Here is a 25,642-nt window from a genome sequence, read left to right on the forward strand (position 1 = left end):
GTCAGAGCCAGGGGCCAGCGGAACTTGATTCTCGGGAGCTTTTTGTTTGTTTGTTTTCCCACTCCCAACCAGTCTGATTCCCAGAAAACTACATTCTGGGGCGAACATCCATTCCTCTCTTCTCTGACACACCTGCCATCCCATCCTTCGGTCCTAGGGAAAACTCTTACGATATCCTCAGGAAGAGCCGATGCTTGAAACAACCCCACCAGAAACTTTGTCTTACAACAACAACAACAACAACAACAACAACAACAACAACTGCAATTAATACATAAAACAGTAATTGTGTCCTCTAGGAAGTGGAGATATGGGTGTTTGCATTCTTTCAACTTTTCTATTTTTGAAAATTTCCCCATCACCTCATCATAAAATGTTCGGGAAAAAAAAAACAGAAAAACAAAAAACTGCTATTAAGAAAATCATTCATTCTGCTGCCCAAAGGCCCCTTATTGAAATAGTTCTTCCATGATGAAATTCTCTTGAAACCAATAAAAAAAAAAGTGTGTTTCGCCGGATGAACTGAGCCATAAAGTTGCACAGTTTCTCTCCCCCCACCCTCCACCCTGCTCTTTTGCTCAATGATTTTAACTCTTCAGCCAGCTCCTGACAGTTTTTCTGCTTTCCTTCCCCCTTTAATTTCATTCTTCATCTTTTACCTTGTGATGGAAAGTGAAATCTATCCTGGATGGCCGTCTTCCTGTATTCCCACTGCCTGGCACCTCATTATCACCCAATATATATTTATTAAACAAACAAGTGAAAGTCATTGTTTGGTTTTGATATTGCAGCTTCTCCAGCTTTTCTGACAAATACTCACAACTTCACTGAAATGAACAAGATATAAGTAAAACCAATAATTGGCAAGTTTTCAGCTGAGAGTCCAGAACTGTCTGTGACTCCGTTAGCACCTTGTATAGGGAATGGCAGAGAGCAGGCCCACCTGATGTATTTGCAGAGTTAAACACATGGCTCTTTTAACCAGTCTCTTCCTCCAGAAGGACCAACCTCCTTCAGGATATTTTATAATGCTGATAACAGCGCCCCACATTTGCATAGCTGGGGCCTTTTTCCAAAACCACGTTAGAAACTTAATCTCACTGTGCCCTCCCTCCAAACTTTGGACCTAAGGAATCATTCAATCCCATTTTTTTAAGTGAGAAACCTACAGTTCTAGGAGGTTAAGCCCCAGGTCACAGTTAGTTGGTAGTAAAGGCAGAACTGGAACCCACACTCCAAGTCCTGCCAAACAATGTTCCAATCTCGTCACTTATGAAATAGGGAAGAGGCATGAGAATTAAATATTAAATCAAGTTGTATTCAGAGGCGGCTACTTGCTGCCCGACAGGGAAACCTGGCTGATCCTCATAGGGCTAGACAGTGGGAACCGACAGGAAGATTCCCGCTGAGGTTTCCAGCACCTGCTTCCCCACGCCTTTGATGTGCATAACCATCCCCAGAAAGGAAAACAGATTTAAACCGAATTCAGTGAACACTCAGGGTCTCTCTCGCTTTCTGCATTTGAGAAGAGACCACGTCTCTGTCTGTGGAGCGTTATTCCTTCTCTAATAAACTTTTCTTCCGTCTCTAACTCTGACGTGCGAGTGCGCTCGAATTCCTTCCTGCGTGCAGTCAAGACCCCTCAAGGACTCTCTCTCAGTGCAGGACTTGGGCACCCACAGTCCTGCATCACTCACTTATACAAAGGCTGACACGGTCTGGACGCTTTGGGTGCCACCAAGGCAGCAGACGTGGGCATTCCCCTGAGCAGGGCTTGAAGGAAGCCTGGAGACCACTCCGTCTAGGACAGAGCTGACCCAGGAAACACCCACCCTCTCTAACCCGGAGATAGGAGCTGTTAGGAGATGCCCTGCTCTAACATCTGGTCACGTTTCAGGCCACTCTGAACAGTAGAAAGCGTCCTCCCTCAAACAGCGACCAGTGAGTTGGGGGTTCACCGCGAGGTCCCTAGCAAGGTTAGGGGCCTTTCAAAGCTCTAGTTTCATTATGTGCACCTAATAGCTGATATCCGGCCCATGGGATTGTTGTGAAGGTCAAGTGAGTTGGCATGGATGAAATGACTCAACAAAGGTCTTTAAGGCATTGCTTTGGGGTCGATCATTTGACATGCAGCCTGACAGAGGCTGTCAGGTATCTTAAATCCCACAATCGTATATTAAACATGGGGCTTAAACACCTCTCTGCTCAGGCTGCTACACATGGCTTTGTTTTCTTTGGTTTGGTTTCCCCCTCCCATGAATTGAACAAATTACTCTGGGACAAGTGCTTTATGTATGTTGCTTCATTCAATCTTCAGCACAACCCTGAGAGGTAGGCATCATCATTCCCAATTTACAGATGGCTCAGAGAGGCCTAGTTACATAGCTAGTAAAATGGGAGAGCCCATTCCTGCAGCCTGGGTCTTCGAAGACACCAAGCAACCTATTATTTCTACCCCACTACTTCTCTTGTCATGGCCCCTCCCTAGAGGTAATGTTGAAAGGTTTCTTAGCAACAACCTGCTTCTCCTAGAGATATTCTCCTGGGGGCTTTGGAAAGGGCAGGCCAGCTAAAAACAGCTGGAGGTGGCACCCTGGCCCCTCAGGTCCAGCTCTGGACCCCTCACTTCAAGAAGTCCTAAGAGGTAAATGAGAAAATCCTACCCGTGCCTCGTCATGTGGGCCTGGGTCTCACAGGCTGGTACCTCAAAGAGCAAAGACAGCAAAATCAACCTGGCTTGTCCTCTGGAAAAGAAAGCTTGCTAAACCTACTCTAACATTACCTCTCTCCCACCTCTCCTCTGCCTTCTGCCCAGAAGAAAAGAACTGGGGTACAGATACTATAACAAAAAAGTTCCTGAAATCAGGTGAAGCTCCAAGAAGAACCTAGCAGGATGAGATGGAAAACTAGAAAATGGCCAGTTGTCAAATGAGTCTACTATTTTTGACCAAAGCCCAGCCTCTCCTTTCTGGACTCAAGACCAGGAGTTTGGTGTCTCTAAGTGACAAAGAACCACAGGAGGGCAGATCCACCCCCAGAAGGCAAAATGCCACTTGCAGACGGATCAGGAAAATGACCCTCCAGTTCCCTGAGAAATGGGCAGCCAGAGCCAGGAGCTGAAGAGAGCAAGATGGCTCACCACCCCCCGCCCCCGAAGACAGATGAAAGCAGCCCAGAGGTGTGCAGGTAAATGTTGAACCCAGAGAGGTCTGGCTGGTGGGGAGGGGGAGCAGGCAGGGTGATTTGTCGCATTCGCCATTTCTCATGGTGTAAATGCTTCCGTGATAGCCAATTCCAAGCTGTCATTGTGAGGTTACGGAACGACAGGCACCATCTTCTCTCCGGAGCCCGCGCCCCTGGACAGCCCCACTTTCTCCCAGGGAGATAACTCTAAAGTGGGAAACTTCTGCCAGGATTACCCAAGAGGAGACCCGCTGGGAGCCAAATAGATAACTCAGGTAGAAAATATTCTTATCGCTTTCCTGTTCTTTGATCTAACACTCACTTCTTGAATGCATTTGCTGACCAAGATAAATGTAACTCCAGTTGGGACATAGGGATTGACAAGCATCAGTATATTTCATTTATGGGGATAGAGGAATGTAGTTAAGTACACTCAGGGTATCTTGAGAAAGTTCAGATGAAGCATTTTCCCGAAGATGACATTCCTAATTTTTAGATAGCATTTGCTTTTTGCCCAATTATAAGCCTAACAGGCTCCTTCTGGAATACCATAAAAACAGAAAAATAGCCCTGAACAAGCCCGATCCTGTCTGATCTTGGAGGCTAAGCAGGGTTGGGCCTGGTCAGTACTTAGTACTTGGATGGGAGACCACCTAGGAAGACCTGGTGCTGTAGGCGTAAAAAACAAAACAAAACAAAACAAAACACAGAAAAATAGAAAATAAAATGTAACCATAATCCATCTAGAAACAATCACTATCATCACTAGAAACTTCTGGTCTTTTATGCTAAGTTCCAATGTGTATGATATTTTTTCTTACAAAGTTGTAATGACATTTTACAGTTTTGATTCCTGCTTTTCCCCTTAATTCTATATTAGACGTATATATGTGATTTTTTGGAAAAGTAATTAGTCTTTTTAACTGGAAAAGTAAGAAAATACTAATGGTAAAAAAAAAAAAAAAAAAAAAATCCAAATGAACTTCCCAGCCATTATGCTAAGTGAAATAAGCCAGTCGCCAAAGGACAAATACTTTGTGATTCAACTTATTTGAGTCGAATTCCTAAAGACAGAAAGTAGAAGGGTGATTGCCGGGGGCTGAAATATGCATGTTGTTTCGGGTTTGCGAGATGAAAGGAGTTCTGGAAATGGGTCGTGGTGAGGGCTGCACAACCATGAGAATGTATCTGATACCACTGAACTGCACACTTAAAAAGGTTCAGAGGGTAAACTTTATGTTAAATGTATTTTACGATTAAAAAATTTTGTAATCAGAAGAAAATGAGAAAGTAGGAGAACAGCGAGGGGAGAATGTTACATGTGAGACAGAGAAACTTTGTTGGTGTTTATGAATAAAGAAGCGAATCGAATTTTTAAAATCCAAGCGATTTTATGATGAAATTATATCTTGAAAGTAAGCGTCCTGCCCTCCTCCCCCAAAGTCTCAGTCTTCTTCCCCAGGATACCCATTTTCACCTGTTGGAATATTATATAGCCAGTAACACTTGTGTTTTCAAAGCTTATTGAATTATAGAGGATCCGTCTATTGTGACTACCCGGATGTGTGAAGTTCAATGACAGTTATTTTTTTTTACAACAGCTTTATTGAGGTAAATTTCACATATCATAAATTCACCCATTTAAAGTGTATAATTCGGTGGCTTTTAGTAGTCACGGAGTTGTCCAACCAGCACCACGACCAACTTCAGATTCCTGTGACTCCCAAAACAAACACCTTACCTTGCACCTGTCACCCCCACGTCCCCTCACCCCTAGCAGCTGGCAACCACTAATCTATTTTCTGTCTCTATGGATTTGCCTATTCCGGACATTTCATATAAGTGGAATCAAACAATATATGTTGTGACTGGCTGTTTTCAAAACTTAGCATAATGTTTTCAGGGTTCACCCATGTTATAGCAGCTATCAGTACTTCGTTCCTATTTTATGGCCGAATTACATTCCACTGCACGGAGATACCACATTTTTGTCTATCATTGCATCAGTCGATGGACATTCAATAAATATTTAAGCCACTAAATGATTCAAAGGACTTGAGGTCCCTCTTTTCTACTTTCCTCTATGCCTTACCCATCATTCCATGTATGTCTTCTGGAAATGAAGTGTTCTTCCTTCTCTTGCTGCTCTGTGAGCAGAGCGGCATTTTACAAAAGCCTTCCTCTCGTTACTTAGTTTGGGCTCTCTCTATGCCAGGACACCCGGCTGGAATTTGGTCAAGTAGTATTTGATGCCATTATGTTTCCTTTTTCAGAGATTTCAGTAAAACCTTTTTGGGTGGATAGCCAGGAGTTCCCAACTTCTTAGGGTCCCAGCATCTGAGCATTGTTTGTTTTGGGTCTTTCTCCTACCCACACAGAAGTTCCATCTCATTTCTTAAAGACGAATGTACGGAACTTAATTCACCTCTAAGACTTTTGCATTCCCTGTCCTGGAGAACTCGGTCCTGCTTAACTGGTAGACATGGTAACTACTTGCACACTGGCTTTCCCAGCTGATGGCTGATGTCCTGTGAGATTTTGATGAAGTTCCCTCACAAGATATCGAATGTCTCCTGCCATTCTTTGAGCAAACCTCGGAAGGAGGTACTATCCTTATCTATATTTCACAATGAGGAAGCTGAGCCTCAGAGAGGCGAAATAACTTCCCAAATAAAGTCGCAACCTCAAGCCCATGTTTGAAAAAACGAATCGCCTGTCTTCCGGGCCTCACATTTACTTAGGGTAGTAAAAACTTGGATTGTGGGCGGGAGGACTAAAAGCTTTGTAAAAAGCTATGTACCCTTTCCCCAAGAAAATGCAGATATTCACAACATTAAGGAACAATTTTAAGGAGTTAGGAGAAAAAACCAATCCTGCAGGTCTAAACTGGAATGGTAAACTGGGTTAGTTGGGCCAGGAGGAAGTAAAAAAAAAAAAAAACTTACTTACAAACTTGAATCACCAGGTGGCGCTCTCGATCCTGTATGGACTCTGGGTTCCAAGCCAAGGTCTTCTAAGAGATAAGAGTTGCTCCAAGCTGCATGGAACTCAAAAAATTTCAGAGATCATTGGCTCCAACAATAACTCTCACCGTCCAGAGGGGAAAGGAGGGCTAGAACTGTTAAGCATCTTGCTCAAGGCCACAACTCTTGGACAAAGCCAGGACTTGCTCACATATCCAAGCTCTGATGTCTTTTGAAATGTATCATATCATTCCCTTACTCTGAACAGAGCACAGTGGACACAATGCAGTATTTTCTCATGACCATCCAAGGAATGAGCTTTCGTGCGTGTGAACATTGTGAGACTGGCTTCTGTGCTGTGCTATCTGTAGGAACTAAAGGGCCTATCCCCCACGCGAAGTGGCCCCAGACTGCTGTTTCTTTTTTAATTCCTCCCGTGGGTGAGGCACTGAACACAGGTTTTGGTCCTCCCGTCGGGTTTGCTATGTGTCCTTAGGAAAGTTATTTTCCCCTCATTGAACCTCAGTCTGTGGGCTGAGTGGATTTCGTAAGGCATGCGCTAGAGAAGTACCCAGCAGGCAGTAGATGCCCTGTAATTGGTACCTATTCATATAATTGCATTTTTTGCTGCTGTCAAGGAGCTATTTGCTACTCTAATTTGCTGCTTTATATATGCTCTATCTTAGAACCTGGGTGACTAAATTTATTAGGACTCAGTGTCAAATAAGAATAAATAGACTTTGAATGAGGAAAGTACCTATTCCTTCATGGACTTTGTGACATTTTAAAAATAGTGTTTAAAATATGTTTTAGCACTCTTGTGAATCGCTTACATTGTTAAATCATTTTTCCAATTTTTTTTTATAAAGAAGGTCTGCATCTCGCTTATGACATTTGTTTTGTAGCTTGCCAGCTCTCAACTAGGTTCTGGAGAGGCAGGGGTGTCAGCTGGTTGCCTTCACACGATTTAGGGTGCTTGTGGTAACAGAAGGGAGACGGAGGATTATTCTCCTGGAAAAGCAAGATGCTCTTATTTCAACAGCCCGACATCCGTTCTTTCTTTTCGACGTGTACATCTGACCCTTTCAACATAAAATAGCAATGAAATGATATTTTTACCAATATGAGGCCTTCGAAAGGCAAACCCCGAGGAATGGCAAGTTTTCTGCGGATCTGGGCACTGCTAGAGTTCTCTCAGGGATGTGCGTACCCTTCCGTCACTCACATACTCCGGCCCTGAAGTTCGCCTCCTCCCCTCTGTTCCCACTGCCTTTACCGGGGTTCTGACCTTTACTGCACGCCAGGCACTGACTGTGCTGGACACCGGGGTAACAACACACAGCGGGGCTCCCTTTCACCCCCTTAGTTCCAGCCTCACCTGACAATGGCTCTTTCAACTAAGCCCTGTTCTCTCTATACCTCTAGCCCCTGCCCGTGTTCTTCCTCTTTTCACCACCAGGGGTCCCCGTTACTCACTTCTCCACCTGGCTGATTCCCAGAAATTCTTCAAGCTCAAGTGGTCCCCTTTTCCAAGAAGTCTTCCGAGGTGTACACAGCAGGAACAGGGCAGTTGCACTAGGGGTGAGCACTAAACTGTCAGCTGAATGAAGCAGAAAGCCAAAAATGAAGTAATTGAGGCTTTAATTACGTACCGCGAAGGTGTAAGAGGCTACACTTCAGAGAAAGCACCCACTCTTCCTGTTGTGTTTTTCCCCATGGAACAGTGCGCAGGTTGAGAGGCGGTGGGATCAGTGCAGACGTGGGGGTCACTCACTATTGAGGGAGCCCCAGATGAAAGGCTCTGGCAGTTTTATAGACATTGGGATTGGTGAGAAGACAGTGAAGCAGAGGACAGTGAAGAAGGGCACGGAGTGGAGAGGTACCGGGTACTGGGGCAGAGTTGGGGAAAGTGTCTTCCATGTTTCCACCTCTTCCCACGGCAGGAGGCCTTGGCAGAGGCGCCGGAAGAGACCTCTGCCCAAGGCCTCAGATAAACAGACCCAGGAATGAAGGAGCCAAGGCCAGGAATGCAAATATGCAAAAGTGCATGACTAGTCAGAGGGGCTGAGTCCTTGACTGCAACTGCCTTCAGAGACTGCAATGCACTGGGCAGCTTTCCCCCGTGAGGCCTCCCAGCTGAAGGCTTTGTGATTGCCTGTGGTCAGGCCTGAGAAATCACATAGGTTTTTAACGAGGAGGCAGACCCCTCACTCACCTGAATGCTTGACCAGGGAGTGGTCCGCTTCCGCCCCCACTTGGTGGTTGTTGGCAGGTTTCAGTTCCTTGCGGGATGTTGAACCAAAGATCTCAGATCCTCACTGGCTGTTGGCCAGAGGCCACCCTTATTTCCTTGCCACCTGGGCCTCTCCACGTGGCAGCCTACTTTACGAAAGCCTGCAAGCTAAGAAGGCAGTAGAGAACATGTGCCGGCAAGACGCGATTCACCATCTTATGTGACTTAATCACAGAAATGACATCCCATTAGCATGGCCCAATTTTATTGGTTAGAAGCGTTTACTCAAGGGGAAGGGATCGTATAAGGCAGTGAATACAAGCAGGCGGAGATCACTGGGGCCTTCTTAGGAGCTGCTTGCTGATCACAGTGGCTACTTGGCTACATAGAGGGAGAGTCTACTTGAGATTGAAACCGGCCTGGAGCAAACAAAGCTGAGAAATAGGAGGGAGTTAGATACTTACGGCACCACTTAAGCCCCTGGAACCAGATACTTCTGAGGCCAATCACCAATTGACGTCTCAGGACCCAAACGATAGTTTTCTTCTTTAAACATTCCAGTTTGCATTGGTTTTAGTCACTTGCAACGGAAAGAGTCTTAATTAATATATATATAAAAAAAAAATTGACCAGATCCTTTAGGTTTCATGAGACAAAGATGTACTGAGGTCACCTGAAGAACAAGGTGTTTGCTGAAAGCACGCTGCTGGTCTGGCATCCACCGGAAGCCCTGTTGTAGAGCGGGTCAGTTCTGTCTCTCCAGGTACCTGTTTCTCTCTGTGGATCTGCTCTGTTTTCCCACTGCCGATGGGCCATTTCTCCTCCATACTATATATCCTTTTACCCGTACTCCCTGCAGCCTCTGACTTCCAGCCTGCACAAGACTCCTAACGGCCCCTCTGTGCATCTTCTCCTTTCTGCATTAGCTCCTAATCAGTTACACCTGCCCGTTTCTCCTATAGTAGTGCAGATTCAAGAGGTTGAATCTGATTGGTCCAGGTAATCCTGTTGAGCCAGGCCATTTCATAAGTGGTTTGACATACCTGTGGATTGGCTGTCAGGTGGGTTGAAAGTAGACTCATAATGAAAGTAGACTCCTAGGGGCTGTGGGCATGGTAGGCATTCTGAAGCTTATCCTGTCAAAGACACAAGGCAAGCCATTTTTCATCAAATCACTAATTTTATTGCACAAAAGACAGAATGAATGAGGCTTCACTGAATTTTAGCATAATTCGGGAGACCTGGTTTCTATTCCTATTTCCTTTTCAATAAGCAGGTCATCTGCATTAACCAAGGACTCATTCTGTCACAAGTGAAGAATATTTAGCTTAAAGAGGCACAAGTCCAAAATGAATTTGCTGACTAAGGTAGGAGAAAAGTCCAAGGGTAAATCTTGCTTCATGTTTGGCTCCATCCAGAGGTCAAACAGTGTTAATGACATTGCGCCATAAAACCTTTCTACCCTACCCCGACTCTCGAAGCTACTTTGCTCTGCGTTGGCTCCATTCTCAGGCAGCCTCTTCTGTCTTCGTGGCCAGAAGATCACCAGCAGCTCCAGGCTGACATCTTCTCTCCTCAGCAGAGCTGGCTGGAGGTGAGAGTCTCTCTTCCCAGGGGTTCCAACCAAGGTTCCAGAACTGAGGCCCATTGGCCTGGCTTAGTTCCCTTGTGCATCCTGAACCAATGGCTAGGCCAGAGGGCTGTGATGCTTTGATGGGCCAGCCTCAGGTCACGCGACCATCCCCGGAGCCCCTGCCTAAACCACATGAACTGAGTGACAGAGGGTGGTTCCCCAAAGGAAAAGTGGGGTGCTATTAATTGAAGCAAGAGAAATGGAGCTGGCAAAAGCAACACCAGTGTCTATACCCATTAATCTGTCCATTTCTGTTACCCAGTCTCTAAAAGAAGTAATCCTGCAAACAACCTCTGAGCTTACAAATACATTTGCCAGTGACTTCTAGAATGTGCTTTTTTAAAATTGACGTGAGACTCACATAACATAAAAATAACCGTTCTAAAGTGGACAGTTCACTAGCATTTAGTGCCTTCATAGTGTTGAGCGACCACCACATCTATCTAGTTCCAAGATATTTTCATCACCTCAAAATAAAACCTGTGTCCCTTGTTCCCGTCTCCTTTTGCTTCTGGTGACCACCAATCTGCATTCCGTGTCTAGGGATTTACTTACTGTGCTCATGTCATATAAATGGAGTCGTGAAATATGTGGCCTTTTGTGTCTGGCTTCCTTCACGTAGCACAATGTTTTCAAGGTTCATCGCGTTGTAGCGTGTGTCAGAACTTCATTCCTTTTGACAGGCTGAGTAATATTCCATTGTTTGGCTATACTAGAATATACTTGGCTTTTATTTTATTTTTCATGTTTAATTGTGATAGAATACACATAACACAGAACTTACCATCTTAACCATTTTTAAGTGTGTAGTTCTGTGGCATTAAGTACGTTCATACTGTTCACAGTCAATCTTCAGATCTTTTTCATCTTGTAAAACTGAAACCCTATACTCATTAAGCAGCCATTCCCATTTCTTCCTCCCTGCAGCTCCTGGCGACCCACTCTACTTTCCGTCTCTAGAAATTTGACTACTTTAGATATCTCATATAAGTGGAGTCATACACTATTTATCCTTATATGACTGACTTATTTTATTAGCATAATGTCCTCAAGTTTCATCCATCCATGTTGTAGCATGTGACAGAATTTCCTTCTTTTTAAAGGCTGTATGATATTCCATTATATGGATTTACCATATTTGTTTATCCATTCATCCATTGATGAACACTTGAGTTGCTTCCACCTCTTGGCTATTATGAATACTGCTGCTGTGAATATGACATGCGAATATCTCTTTAAGTCTCTGTTTTAAATTCCTTTGGCTATATACCTAGAAGTGGGGTTGCTGGATCATATGTTAATTCTATTTTTGATTTTCAAGAAACTAGAGTTTCTCGTTTTTAAAATTAATTTTCTCTTTCCTAAAAATATTTCATGCAGAAGACGCCAGTGAGAATGTAAAGGGTGTTTTAAAATGTTTTGAAATTCTCATAGAGGAAAAAAAAAAGCAAAATCTCCATGCAAAAGACCTAGCAAGTGGAATCCTGGAGACCAGTTGGAGGCCAATTTCCAGAACAATGTCTCAGTCTAGATCCTTGACCTACAACCAGCACCTGGTTCCCCTGGAGTCACAATTACAAGTCACTGGCATGGCCTCGACAAACTGTTTCTGAACTTTAGCCACAGGATGGAGGTTTATTTTTGTCCAGGCCTCTCTTATGAAACACTTTCTCTAGCAGAAGCACAACGAGTAAAACTGGAATGAAGCCATTTCACTGAATAACCACATCAGTGAATTTCCTCCCCTCGCTCAACAAACAAAAACATCCTGTGGTTTTATAGGCTCATTCATTCAAATCTACCCACAGCAGCACCTACAGACACTCCCCCACCTAGACCCACATGCAAATTACAATCCAGAAAGACAAGTCTATAGTGGATGTGTGTCAACAAACACATTTTTTTCCTTTTCTTTCTTTTTAAAAATTGCCTCCCCACCTCTTTTAATACATGAACAGTGCTCTGAGGAATTGATAAATATTGAGCATCTGCTATATGCCACAAGTCCCCTAAAATCCCCCAGGGCTGATTCTGTACCTGGATTTTCTTAGTTTCTGGATAGAAATGAGCCTTCTCCTAGATATTTGTGGGAGAGCCTGGCCTCTCTGCTCTGGCTGGCAGAAGCTCTCTCTTGGATGCCCTGCCTCTGCCCAGACCTGCTCCGCCTCTGCAGAGAGCTCTCAGCACCGAACAAACGGACAGGTTTACTTCTCAGCTGATGACGACGTGTGGCAGGTCCCTGAGACTTTCTGAACCTCGGTTTCCTCAACTGTCGAATGAAGGGGTAAATGAGAAACAAACAAATGAATGATTGAATAATTCATAGGACCATTGTATTAGGCAGTCACTTTAAAAAACAATGTTTTAAAACCGTATTTAAAATCAGAAAATGTTCTACATAGAATATTAGATGAGAGGTAATGTGAAAGTACATATGTATTCTTATGTAGGTCACATATTCTGTATCTATTGTCAGAAACATGAAAACTTTGTGGAGATAGAAATCTTTGAAAACAAACGAGAGGGTATAAACCTGGTTGATCACCAGGTTCCCTTCTGGCTTAAAAATCGATCAGGCGCAGAGGTCCCACCCAGTGCGGAATTTGGTATTCCAAACTTAAAATGCAAATATTCTTTGACCCGGTAACTCTACTTCTAGGATATTATCCTAAGGAAAAAACAACCGACCAACCAAATAAGTGCATGAAGATACATTTAAAAGGATACATACTGCAGAGATATTTCTAGAGCATAGTAGTGAAAACACTTTAAGTGCCCCCAATTGGGGGATTGTGTTTTTAAACAAGTGATAATTTATATGATAGAATCCTATGCAGTCGTTATGATTGTTGCTGTAGTCATTTATTTATAGATGATGGGAAGAAGCAAACAGAGACAAATTACACAACAGCATGTACGTATACTTTGACCCAATTCATATTGAAGACATACTTTCATAAATGCACATTCACCTGTGTATACGTCGAAGGAAGTCTAGGAGGAAATACAGTAAGATATTCATCGCTTTTGGGTGATAGGATCACTAAAGGTTTTTACTTAGTTAACTTTGCTTACTCGTGAGTTTTTATATAATGAACATGTAATAACACTCATAGCTTCCCACTTGGAGGTGCCAGGCCGGGTATGAAGCATATCATATGTGTTTCATTTAATCTTCACAATGATCATTTAAGGGGTGTTGGGAAATCCATTTTAGAGAGGGGAAAACCGAGGCTCAGGATAAGTCATATGCTGTATTAGTATCTTACTGTTGCTGTAACAAATGACCACAAACTCAGTGGCTTAAAACAACACAGATTTCTTATCTTACAGTTCCAGAGGGCAGAAATGTGAAATGGGTCTCACTGGGCTAAAACGAAAGTGTCAGCAGGCCTGTCAAAGCATGGCCCCAGCCTAAACGCAGAATGGCATCTGGGGCCCTGGCCAATGTCTCTCCCGCCAGTCAGATCCCAGAGGTGCATTCTCACGGTTGCCATGCGGGGTTTTCCCGGTGATTTACTGTACAACCTTCACTAGGGGAAAGCTTTCTGGAGGGCAGAGACCATGCCCACCTCACCTCTATTTCCAGCACTCCTAGCTAGGGGACGCTCCAGAACTTTGCATCTGGCCTTTGGAGCCAGGTGGGCTTTCATCCTGTTTTGCCACAATAGCTTTCCCAGCCTCAGTTTATTTATCTGTAAAACAGGGATAATAGCAGTACCTCCCACACTGGGTTGGTGTGAGGATGAAATGAAATGCAGAAGGTCAAGGTGTTTGGTCAGGGCTTGGCACGTGGCAGTGGTAATGGTCGGTAAATGTCAGCCTTCCTCATTGGAGCACACAGTAGGTGCTCAGTATGGGGTAATTGTTGTCATCGGAGCATACATTCAGTAGGCACCTGAGAGGTGGTCCAGTCGTTATTGGAATGCAATGACCTGCATATAACGTGCACTCGGTATATGGTAGTGGTCTTTATTGGAGCCTGCTGACATGCACACAGGAGGCATCCAGTAGATGTGGTTTGCTTGGTTCCAACCGTTGTTTTAGTGGAAGTGGTTCCAGTTCTGTCTCCGCAGTGGAGAGAGCAGCCTGGGGGCTAATGGCGACAGAGAAAGGTGCTGGCAGAGGCAGGCGGTCCTTTCCAATCACCCCCGGAGCCTCTACTACCTTATCAATAAAGCAAGGTGAATAGCGCTGCCTTCTCAGGACAGCCGAGGGAGCACATTAAGTGCTTTGCACCCAGTAGGCATTCCGCAAAGTCATTCCCACCTCTTAAATGTCCAGCGAGCTTCTGTGCTTAGTCCCGGAGAATAGCTTAAAGCAAGTTCAAAAAACCTCTTCCTGAGCATTTTCTATAAAGGTTCAACCGTCTCTTAGATCAAATAGTTTTCTTTTTTAACACACGGCATGTGGGATGGCATCTATCATCTCATGAGCATTTAATGAGAGCTGTTCAATTTAAACAGTGAGAAGAAAGGTGCTCTGCTTTCTTCAGCTGCTGATTAAGGAGGTGCTGTTGATATTGGAGTTAAAGGTGACATGGCCTGTGTTTTCTGAATGTGATATTTTATCAGAAAGCAAAGCTTTAGTGATCGGAACCTAAAACCAATGAGATGTTTTTAAAAATTCACTTATTTTCTCATAATAATAATAATAATAATAATAATAATGATACTATCATGTACCAGGGAGCCAGGAATTATTTTAAGTGCTGGGGATAAGACTAGTGAACAAGAGAGATAACCCTCATGGAGTTTATATTCAGCGGGGCAGTGGAATGGTTCAGATGAATGATAAATTTGTAATCCCCAATGCTTTCGATTTTAGGAGAGAAAAGACAGAATAGACGTGGACACAGAGGGCAGCGCATGTTCCCAGTCTTGATGGGTGGGGAGAAGGTGGAAGTGATCTATGAGTAACAGTGAGCTGCGTTAAGGGTACAGTGAGGGCTGAGAGGGGAGGAGAGCGAGGGGAAAAGTGTTCTAGGAAGAGGGAACAGCATATGCAAAGGCCCAGAGGCAGAAAGACAAGTTGGAACTGAAACAAATTAAGAGCGTTTGGAGAGAAAAGTGGAAGGGAGGTGGGAGAAGTCTACAGGGCCTTATTAAGAGTCTAGATTTCATCCTGAGGCAATGAGGAGCTATAGAGGACTTTAAGGAAAGTGGAGAAATGAGGTGTGGATGCATCTGATTTACATCTGAGAACAATGAATGGGCTAGAAGGGAAGGCTGGAAATAGTGGTCAGAGAGTGACACCGGAGTTGTCACTGGGAAAGCAGGTGGGACAAGGAGAAGTGGACTTACTGGAGGGGCATTTAAGAGGTAGAATTTACAGGTGCCCATTTGTTTGTTGGGGTACGGAAGGGGTAAGAACGGTACCAGGAGCAGAAATACCTGGAATTTCTTTCCACCTTTCCCAAGAGGTTTTGCAACCATCACCTGCTTCTCATAGCCTAATTGTGGCCCTGAGCCTGATGGTGGCTTTCCTGGGGTCACATGGTCTAATCTTCTCTCTTCAGCGCTCATCACGATCTGTAATTTTACTTTCACTGAATGTCATTTGATTAATGTCTCTCTCCACTGCTAGACTATACACTCTATGAGGGCAGGGTTTGGTCCTCCTTTTGCTCACGAGGTTCTCAAAATGCATTTACAGAATGGATGTTGGAAAGACCCAATAATCATATCAGTGCTTCGTCTTAAAGGGGTTGTTTCCTACCCAGACTTAACTAGAAACTTAACTGTAATTGATCCCTATAAAGTATATAACCTTTGACCTAGCTAGCCCCATCTAATAAAATTTTCCTAAAACTATCCACCAAGTGTTGAAATATGTAACAATGTTCATTTTAGTAATATTTGTAAAAGGAAAAAACAACAAAACAGCGTAAATGTCCAATATCAAGAAGTTAGTGGAATAAAGTGTGGTGCATCTACAGAAGAATAAGCCATTAAAATAATGAAGACTTCTTTATATTTTAATTTCGGTAATATTGAGGTATAATTGACATATAAAATTATAAGATTTAAAGTGAACATATTAAATATTATTATAATATTAAATCTGGTGATTTAATATTATGTATACATTGTGAAAGGATTGTTTTGATACAGATATTCTAAAATGGTAAGAGTAAAATGAAATTATTTTTGTGAATAAACAAAATTATCTATACTCATAGTTTATAACTGGAAATATATACCCCAAATTGTTTATATCCAAGTAGGGGAATAGAAAAGATTTTTATTTACTTCTTTGGGTTTTTTCCTTTAAATTTTCTACAATGTACTTGTATTATTTCCTAGTAAGAAATGAAAACAACTTTTTATTTCCTGGGGATAGTTATCAATGTCAAAGGCTGTTCTTAGATCAAATCAGATAAGGACTATTAAATAGTGCCCTTTGTATTTAGCAAAAGCAAAGCATTTTGTGGTCACAGTGAGCAGTTTTGATAGAAGCAGAGCCACGAGTCAGCAAAATAGGAATAATTATGATTTTAAAAATATCATTTCCCAGGAATCTTGTTTGGAGCAAGTGGGGATGAGGAGGATCAAATTTATGTGCAAATATATTTGGCCTTTGAGAAAAATGCCCAAAAGTTCACTCAGGCCCTCTCATCCTGCAGTTAACCAAAACAAAGTGAGCATGCGTGAAATTACAGGATGGCGAAGGCGATTTGGCTTGTTTCAGGAAATGCGATAGAAAAATAAGTCCTTAACTATTGCTGAATTTAGAAAGGGGAGCAAAGAATCATGCAAAAAGGTTAAAAAAAAAAATCAAGGGTAGATCAATTGCATTTCTTGAAACAACGGTCTTGCAAGCCGAGCCATAGCTCCGGGGAACTCTGCGAACGCGGGCTGCAGAATCTCTCCGTGCAAAAATAAGGGCAAAGCCCGCTGCATTGACCCGGGAGCGCGAGACACCACGCGCTACCGGGTTTGACCAATCAGAGAGCAGAGGGGGCCGGGGCGGTGGCTCTTGCGCGTGCGTGCCCCGTTCCGCTCGGCTCGCGTTGCCTCTGGCCAGTTTGCCGACCGCTTCCAGTCGGTGCTGTTTTCCTCCGTCTGTTCTCGCTCACCTGTCCCGGCTATCCGCCCGCTCGGCCCCGCGAAGAAAATGGACCTAAGCAAGTGGTCCGGACCCTTGAGCCTGCAGGAAGTGGACGAGCGGCCGCAGCAACCGCTGCAGGTCAAATACTCCGGGGTGGAGATCGACGAGCTGGGCAAAGTGCTGACGCCCACCCAGGTACCCGAGGGCGCGGGGGTGCAGCTGCCCAAGGCCGGGAGTCCTGCAGGACGGTGGGTTCGGGGACCCAGCGGAGGTAGGAAGGACATTCCGGCCAACGTGCGCCCTTCCCACCCAGGCAAGGGGGTCGCGATGCTAACGCTGCAGGCCTGAGGTCACCCGGAGCACCCGGAACATGGCACCTGGTGGGGAGGGGCCTGTGGGGGAAATTAATCTACTTGCCGGGGTCTTCAAGGCACTGGCAGGGGCCTAGGCCCGGAAACAGTCGGCACCGCGGGGTGCGGGGGCGGGGCCGGGCCGTGCCCTGGAAGGGGTGGCCTTGGTTGCCCCCGTGTCACCAGAGCCTTCCTTCAGAGTTTTGGGATTTTAGGCCTACTTTGGGGAGCAAAAGCCTCATCCGAGGACATATGACGCATTATGTAACCGGCAATGATCAGCGAGGCCTCCTTTGTTTTAGCGGTCAAGAGCGTGATGGTGTCTTCTGCAGCTTCAAGTCTCGAGGGCAGTGGTCTTTGTTTTATCGTTTGGCCGATGATTGAGGCAGGACCAGGCTGCTGAAAGTGGTGAAATTAGAATGCCCTACACTGTCCAAGTTGTTCTGAGCCGTCAGCGGTGTGACTAAACTGCTCTGTTTGTTTTGGGTGTTTAAATATGAAGTAACTGTCTTGCAGCCTCACTTGTCCAAGACTGACAGCTCATATCTGGCCACCTCGACTGTTTCGTTTTCTGTGCCCCTTTAAATGTCCAGTTAATTCAGATTTCAATATAGCAGGGCCTAGGTAACCTCTGGGTCACCAAATCTGGAGACCCTGGCGTTCCAGACAACTGTAAGGTTGTAGTTAAGAGGACTCCATCAGCACCAGGGTTGAAATCCTGACCCCACCTCTTTCTGTTAATAACATAGCAGCTTTATAGTGTTGCTGGGACTAAAATAAGGTAAAGAGAATATTAAGTTTCCTAGTAGAGTCAACACACTTTAGCTTTTAGTAATAATCTACTCTGTTTTGCCTACGAGGACTTGAGGTCAAAGAGCATTGGTTTCTTTAGTATTTCTGACTTTTTAATTCTAAACTGATTCCTTCTTACAGGTTAAGAACCGGCCCACCAGTATTGTATGGGATGGCCTTGATTCAGGTAAACTCTACACCTTGGTCCTGACAGACCCGGACGCTCCCAGCAGGAAGGACCCCAAATTTAGGCAAGTTGGGCAAAGTTGGAGACCAGCGGGTCATCCAAATATGAACTGGTGCTTCTTGCACTGTGTAAGCCCCTCACTGGACATGCCGTGTTAGGAGATGTGATTTGGGATGCTCACCAAACATGCTTAAGCCAGAGTGTGCATTTTTGGCCTCTTCAACCCCTAGAGCAGGAGATTAGAAACTAGCTGAGAGCCACAGCTGCCTGAGGCCTATTTCTGTATAGCTCCATGAGCTAAGAAAGATTTTTACATTTTTAAATAATTGAGGAAAAAATGGAAAGAATGATGATATTTTGTGATATCTTAAAATTACATGAAATTCAAATTTCAATGTCCATAAATTAAGTTTTATTGGAACACAGCCATGACAACTTATTTAAATCTTGTCTGTGGCTGCTTTCATGCTATAGCCAGAAACCTGACTTGTCATGACAGAGACGGTATGAATCGCAAAGCCTGAAACGTTTATTGTCTGGCTATTTACAGGTTTGTTGACCCCTGTGTTGCACTGGCCAAGAATGCAGGACTGCCTGGTTCATTGCTGCGTCCTGGCATGGAACACGTGTTTCATGCACTGTCATTGGTGGTGCATTCCTATGGCACTGACGGTCCTGTATTCCTCCTCATAGGGAATGGCACCATTTTCTGGTGGTCAACATGAAGGGCAATAACATCAGCAGTGGCACAGTCCTCTCCGATTATGTGGGCTCTGGGCCTCCCAAGGGCACAGGTTAGTAAAGGCTGCTTTTAGAGGTGATGCGGGAGGGGAGTCTGGGTGGACATTAGGATTGGCCTAAAATGCTGCAGACTTTAGTTTGGTTCTTAGAGCTTTATACTTTTATTTATGAGAGTTCTCTCCCTAGTGGAGATTTCAGGCAGTGTAGTTCACCTCCAAGGCAGTAGTCAGGTGGCTAGAACCTTGGGTTCTGGTTAGACGGACTCTGTTAGCATCGCCTCTGAGTAGGAGTTGGTGAGGAGATACCGAGGAAGCAGTGTTGCAGAACGCTTGGAATGGCTTCCTGGGGGGTGTGCACATGGATCGAACACAAACTATTTAAGTTCTGTATTCAGCCTTTGCCCTCTGTGATCTTTGAACTTCCTAGTTTCCATAAAAAGATCTCAGGAATGATGATAGTTTCCAAATTAATTATTAAAAATCGGGTTATCTTTTTACAACTCCCTTTTTTTCTCTTGAAAATTGAGCATGATATCTTGAAAGCATTTGGAAGACTTTAAGAACTATACAGAAGACAGGCCCACATTATATATGTAAAGAGAGAGAATGCTATATTGAATCTCTCCAAGTTGGGTGGATAAGTGCTGCCTAAGCTAATGGCGCACTGTTATTGCTTGTGCATGATAGGATGTTTCTATTTGCTGGAACAAGGAAGTCGTGGTGGGTGAAGCGTGGCGGCATACTAGCTTTGGTACACATTGTCTATCCATGAGTTAGTCTGAAGGACAGTTGGCCATAAACATGTTTAATCTGTAAACCCAGAAGTTTCAGATGCCTTCAGCCTTCTCATACATTCATAAAAGGAAGATAAAGGCACATCTTTCTCAGGGATCTATTAAGTTCTCTAGGGCAGTTATCAAAGCAGGCAGTTTAATTATGGGAAATACACACATGAGAATAAAGCAGTTTTCTCAATTAGGAGCTGTGTTCTCATTAACAAAGAAAGCCTCAGTAACTCACTCGCTCCCCACCACCTTTTAGTAAGGTGTGACTTAGACATAATAAAGATTGTAATGGTTTAGTCACTGAATATTGACTGATGCACACACCCTTTAAGTTAAATTTTCCCAGAACTAATCATTCTCCTACACCTATCTCCATAGATTACTTTTGTATTCATATAAACGATATTAATGCAGTATGCATTTGTTTTTGGTGATCGGTCTCTTTCACTCAAGATAATGTCTGAGATTTATCCATGTTGTCATTTGTATCAGGAAGTTATTCCTTTTTATTGCCAAGTGCTATTCCATTGTGCAGATGTACCACAGTTTATGTAACTATTATGTTTATGGACTTTTGTTTTTTTCTCAATGTTTGGATATTATGAATAAAGCTGCTATACACATTCTTGTCATTTTGTGGACATAGGTTTCCATTCTTTGGGGGCTAAATACCTAGGAGTAGAATTATTGGGTCACAAAAGTTGCCCAAGAGTTCTCCAAAATGGTTGAAAATTTTTACACTCTAGTCAGCAGTATATGAAAATTTCAGAAAATCCACGTAGGAGCACCCTTCTTGTTGCTAGATAAGATGCTGCCGAATTACTAAATAGCTTCATAAAGCCAATTAGATCTTTAAATTTAAAAAAAATCCATGTAGCTCCATACCGAAATGCATCCATATTATAGCATGTGACAGGATTTCCTTCTTTTTAAAGTCCGAACAGTATTTTATTATGTATGTGTGTGTAGACACACACACACAACATTTTGTTTATCCATCCATCAATGGGTATTTGGGTTGCTTCCACCTCTTGGCTTTTGTGCGTCAAATTGTGCGTCAATGAACATGCGTGTATGAATATTTAAATAACTTTTCTTTAAATAACTTAAAAAAACAAAACTGCTGGTGCCTGTTTGTGTCCAGTACTTAATTGGAGCTTGTAGAAAGACGCAAGGTTAATAGGGTGCTTGCCTGCTCATTTTAAAACATTCTTTGCTAGTTAGTTGAAGTGAGTTGGGGTCATTTCTTTCAAAGCAGGTCTCTTTTGTCTTCTAAGGAAGTGAGTTTTGAAGGTAGAAAGGTAATGTTTTCCTTTAGTCTGGTTGCAGTATGATGAGCCCCTGGTCAGTGATTTGCTGTGTCCTTCATCCATCTCTCATGTATATTTTTAGCACCTCCTATTGCCAGGCACTGAGGTAGGTTCTAGGGTGATATTGGTCAAGAAGACAAACGCCATAGCTTTGTGGAGTTCTCTTTCTCACAGGGAGATTAAAAAGTAAGAATTTGAGATAGCAGTATTACTGTGACAGAAGTACAGTGGGCATTCCGATGGGAGTGGTGGAAAATGACTGGCGATGGGCAGGAGTCCTGGAGTAGGATGAATGAGGAGCAGAGAGTGGTAGGAGAGATGCGCAAGGGCCCGATCCTGCAGGTCCCTAGAGGCTGTGATGCCGAGGGTGGACTTGGTACCAATTGCAGTGGAGAGGCATTGAGTGATTTTTCAGCTGGTGAGTGACCTGCCTCGTTCTACCTCTCTAAGTTCTCAGTGTCCTCCTTGTGAATGAAGTGGTCCGGGTCCCTCCACGTTAGCACGTTCTGTGAAAATGGGTGACGTCTCCATCAGATGCCTGACCGTGTGTACATCTTCCCTCTTGTCTCCCTCCAGGCCTTCACCGCTACGTCTGGCTGGTGTACGAGCAGAACGGCCCACTGAAGTGTGACGAGCCCATTCTCAGCAACCGATCTGGAGACCATTGTGGCAAATTCAAGGTGGCATCTTTCCGCAAAAAGTATGAGCTCGGGCCCCCAGTGGCTGGCACATGTTACCAGGCGGAATGGGATGACTATGTGCCCAAACTCTACGAGCAGCTGTCTGGGAAGTAGGGGAAAGCCAGGAGACAGAAATCACCCCAGAAGTCCCAAGCAGTGTCCTCAAGTTCTGTGGTGTATGTAGATTTTTCCTCCTCTATTCCCATTCTCATAGATGAGACCTGAGCAGATAGTAGTTTAAGGTGACTTTTTCTTCTGCCTGTCCTTTATAATTACACAGGGTCACACACCCTGGTTTATGTTTTGATCTAATTTTAACTCCATTTTAGGCGATACTTTGGTACTATGATGGGGTCATCAGATTGTTAATGTAGGAATAGCAATCCGGAATTTAAAAAAGAAAAAAATTAGAGAAGAACAGGTCTATAGTAATAGGGCAGAGCATCAAAAAATCTTTAAAAGAAGTTAAAAAATTCATTGCCTCTGCCTTTGTAAGCCTAAGTCCAGGATTGTGCATAGTGGAATCCTCTGAGGGGTGTTTTCACGGTCCAGTCTCTCACCAAACAACTAGAGCCTGGCGTGTCCACTAACCCCCAATATGGTACATCTCAGATTTGTTACTACGTGTCAGTATTCTGTTCTGGCTCCTTCAAAGAGCATTATTATAAGAGCCAATGGGAGAGTTGCTTTCCTATTGAGGCGTGACCATCTAGATGAGCTGCAGGGCTGGGTGAAAGATTTGTCAGAAATTTGTTAAGCCTGTGCCTGTTAAATTGATCACTCTTCATTGGTGTAAGAAAAGCCTGTCTGGAGTTGCTACATGTTGTGTTAATTCTGCAATTTGATTCTAGTTGAATAAAATGAAAACATTGTGAGGACAAACTGAGCCTCCAAGTATTTTACCCTTTTGGGTGTGGGGTTTCATAAACGTGGGAAGTCAAGAGACAGCCTCCAAGGGTGAGTAGATCCTTTTCCTGACCAGCAGTAATGATTAGGACTTGATTCACAGACCATACAGAGAGTTCACACTTAACACACATGCCATTAAACTGTAGCCGGAACAACCATTAATTTAAACTTAGGTTTTTTTAAAAAGTCACAAAACTTTAGCCAAGTCTTGCCCAAAAAGCACCTTTGCTTTTTCGTAAGTGGTCCCTCAGGACGTAGTTGTGTGCAGACTCCGTAACAACAGCTAAAAAATAGCCTGTACCTCTTTTTGTTCTGACTTTATATCCAATATACAATCAATACCAAAAAGGCTCGGGGATGGTGATAGATCACTCACAACACTTGATGTACCAGATGAAGGGGAAGCAGGTGTTTGAAGGTCCGAATCACTGACCTCGCCTGTGATGGAGACAGGATCCTGAGTTAGGCCTGGTTGGGCCTTTCCCCCACCTTTTGCTGCAGTGCTTCTCTGAAAAACTGATGGAAACGTTGCCTCGTGTCATCACTGGGACATAAGATAGTAATTTTTTTAACTTTGGGGTTTTAAAATTCATTTAAAAATATTTTATAAAATGAAAGTTGTAAAGAAAACAGTCACGCTGTTGACTTTAAAAATAAATAAAAAGGAATACATGCACATGGTAAGATGAGGCAAACAGTACAGGAAGAAAATGCCTTTCACCTTCCTATTTCATCAACGGCAGTTACCAGTTTTCTTTTAGAAAAAAATATAAAGGTATCAGTATATATCTACATATTTATCCTTAAAAAGTTATCGTCTGCTATACGGAGGGGTTCCACTCTGTCTTTCCCCAACTAGTGTACCTCTATGCAATATATCTTCAGTTAACAGGTCACCACAGTACACCTGAAAATATTGGATGTCAAATCTAATATTAAAAAAACAGGTCACCACAATTCATGTCATTTCGAACAAATATTCTATCTTATGGATGTTCCACAATTAACCAGTCCACTTCTCTACTGTGATTAGATTATTTCTGGTTATTTGCTATTGTAAACTGTTTCAGCAAACTTTTTATCTGTATAAAATGTTTTTGCAAACAATTTAGTGGAATAAATTCCTAGCATTGAAACAGTCCAAAAGATACATACTTTTTTCAGTGCTGATACAAACCACCCCCCAAAAAGATCACACTGATTAAATTCATGGCCATGGTGATAAAAGTAACTTTTCTCATACCCTTGCCAGTTTTCTCAAACTTCAAATATATGACAACTTGTTATTTACATATGTTTAAAACCATTTACTCTTTCTCTAAACTACTATTTTCTTTGAGACCTTTATCTTACATCACAGTACTTTTTAAATCATAGTCTGAAGATTTATAAGGAATTATAATCTGTTTCCTTGTCTAAAACAGGTATAGGCATATAAATGATTCTGAAAAAGGTCAACAACCCAACCAAAACAACTTGTGTATGCACAAGAAGTTCACATAAAAAGAAAAATAGGTATGAAAGATAAGTTAGTAAGCTTAGAAACAACGGGATACCATGTTTCACCTCTAGAAAGGAGAAGTGACCTTGCCTAAGGGCATCTCCCTCTGGAAGTGGGTGATCCACCTCAGGAACCCAGCTCCAGCCTCAAAGCCCAGTTCAGAACCATCACGCCCACTTACACACGAATTCCCTTTGAGGCTCAGCCTCCTCATGGGAAACATGGATGGGGGGGAATCAATCTGTTACATTTACCTCATCAGGTTGTTGAAGAATAAAATGATTTGGTTGGTGAGATTAAATGATTAACTTGACCTGATTGACACATAGGAACAATGTCCATAAAACAACCACTTTCCTCAAGGCAGTTTGCGGCCTGGCTATGTTTATCAAGCGTGTGTTTTTAAAGGTTTAGAATGAAGAGACATGCAGGAGTCTTTATCACAGTACAGCCGTAGCCGCTTCTCCAGAGCCCAGTATTTTTAACACAGCCCTGGAATGTCAGGAACTGATGATTTTGACTTCATGGCAGAACATATATCTAACATGGCAGATTCTCGGGAAGCCCTAAATAAAACACAGGATTGGTGTCTCTCTAATATTTCACCATGATAGTACGTGGCCTACATCCTCTTCTTTATCTACAGCAAGGGACTGTTTCCTTCAATCGCCTACTTAAAACTCCTCAGCAGTTTGCAGTCGCTCTGGAATACGGACCAGATCCTTACGTGACCGGTCACTCTGTGTGATCTGACCCCCATTTGCCTCTCTAGCTTCCCACCAGTTGTCTTTCCATTAAATTTCAAATGCGCCGCGGCAGCCGCTCAGTTCCTTGAGGAGGCCGGGCTACTTCCGAATTTGGTTCTTTACAAAAGCTGCCTGGAATCTTCTTCCTCTCCCACTTTGTGACAAAATCCCATTCATTCTCTATCTCTGACCTTCAGGGGATCCTTCCTTCCCTGACTGGGCGCGATTCTCCTGTGCTATGCTATTGCAACATTGCAATTGTAACTTAAAAAATATGTGTATGTAATTTTTAATTTAATGTTTTATCTCCTCTATATGATCTTTCTTGAAGGCAAGGACAAGTGATCTCTGCCTTTTAACTAGACTTAGAGGCTGTTAATATTTAATGTAATTATTGATATGGTGAGATTTGGATCTACCATTTTATGTTTTGTTTGCCCTGCTTTTTCCTTATATCTCTGCTCCCTTTCCTGCCCTCTTTTGGATTATTTGAACATTTTTATCTATTAGATTTTTGGCTATTACCTCTTTGGGTTTTCTTTTTTGTTTTTTAGTAGTGGCTCTAGGAGTTACTATATAT

General features: G+C 43.3%; 1 protein-coding gene across 1 annotated transcript; it reads left to right on the forward strand.

The window, feature by feature from the left end:
• Positions 1-16,991: 16,991 nt before the first annotated feature.
• Positions 16,992-22,788, forward strand: PEBP1 (phosphatidylethanolamine binding protein 1). Its single transcript, XM_006908597.3, has 4 exons — positions 16,992-17,257; positions 18,346-18,455; positions 19,085-19,185; positions 21,803-22,788. The coding sequence occupies exons 1-4, from the start codon at positions 17,129-17,131 to the stop codon at positions 22,018-22,020; spliced, it is 558 nt and encodes a 185-aa protein (XP_006908659.1). The 5' UTR covers positions 16,992-17,128; the 3' UTR covers positions 22,021-22,788.
• The last annotated feature ends 2,854 nt before the right edge of the window (positions 22,789-25,642 follow it).

The sequence above is a fragment of the Pteropus alecto genome, unplaced genomic scaffold (assembly GCF_000325575.1).
Source record: "Pteropus alecto unplaced genomic scaffold, ASM32557v1 scaffold113, whole genome shotgun sequence".
Lineage (NCBI taxonomy): Eukaryota > Metazoa > Chordata > Mammalia > Chiroptera > Pteropodidae > Pteropus > Pteropus alecto.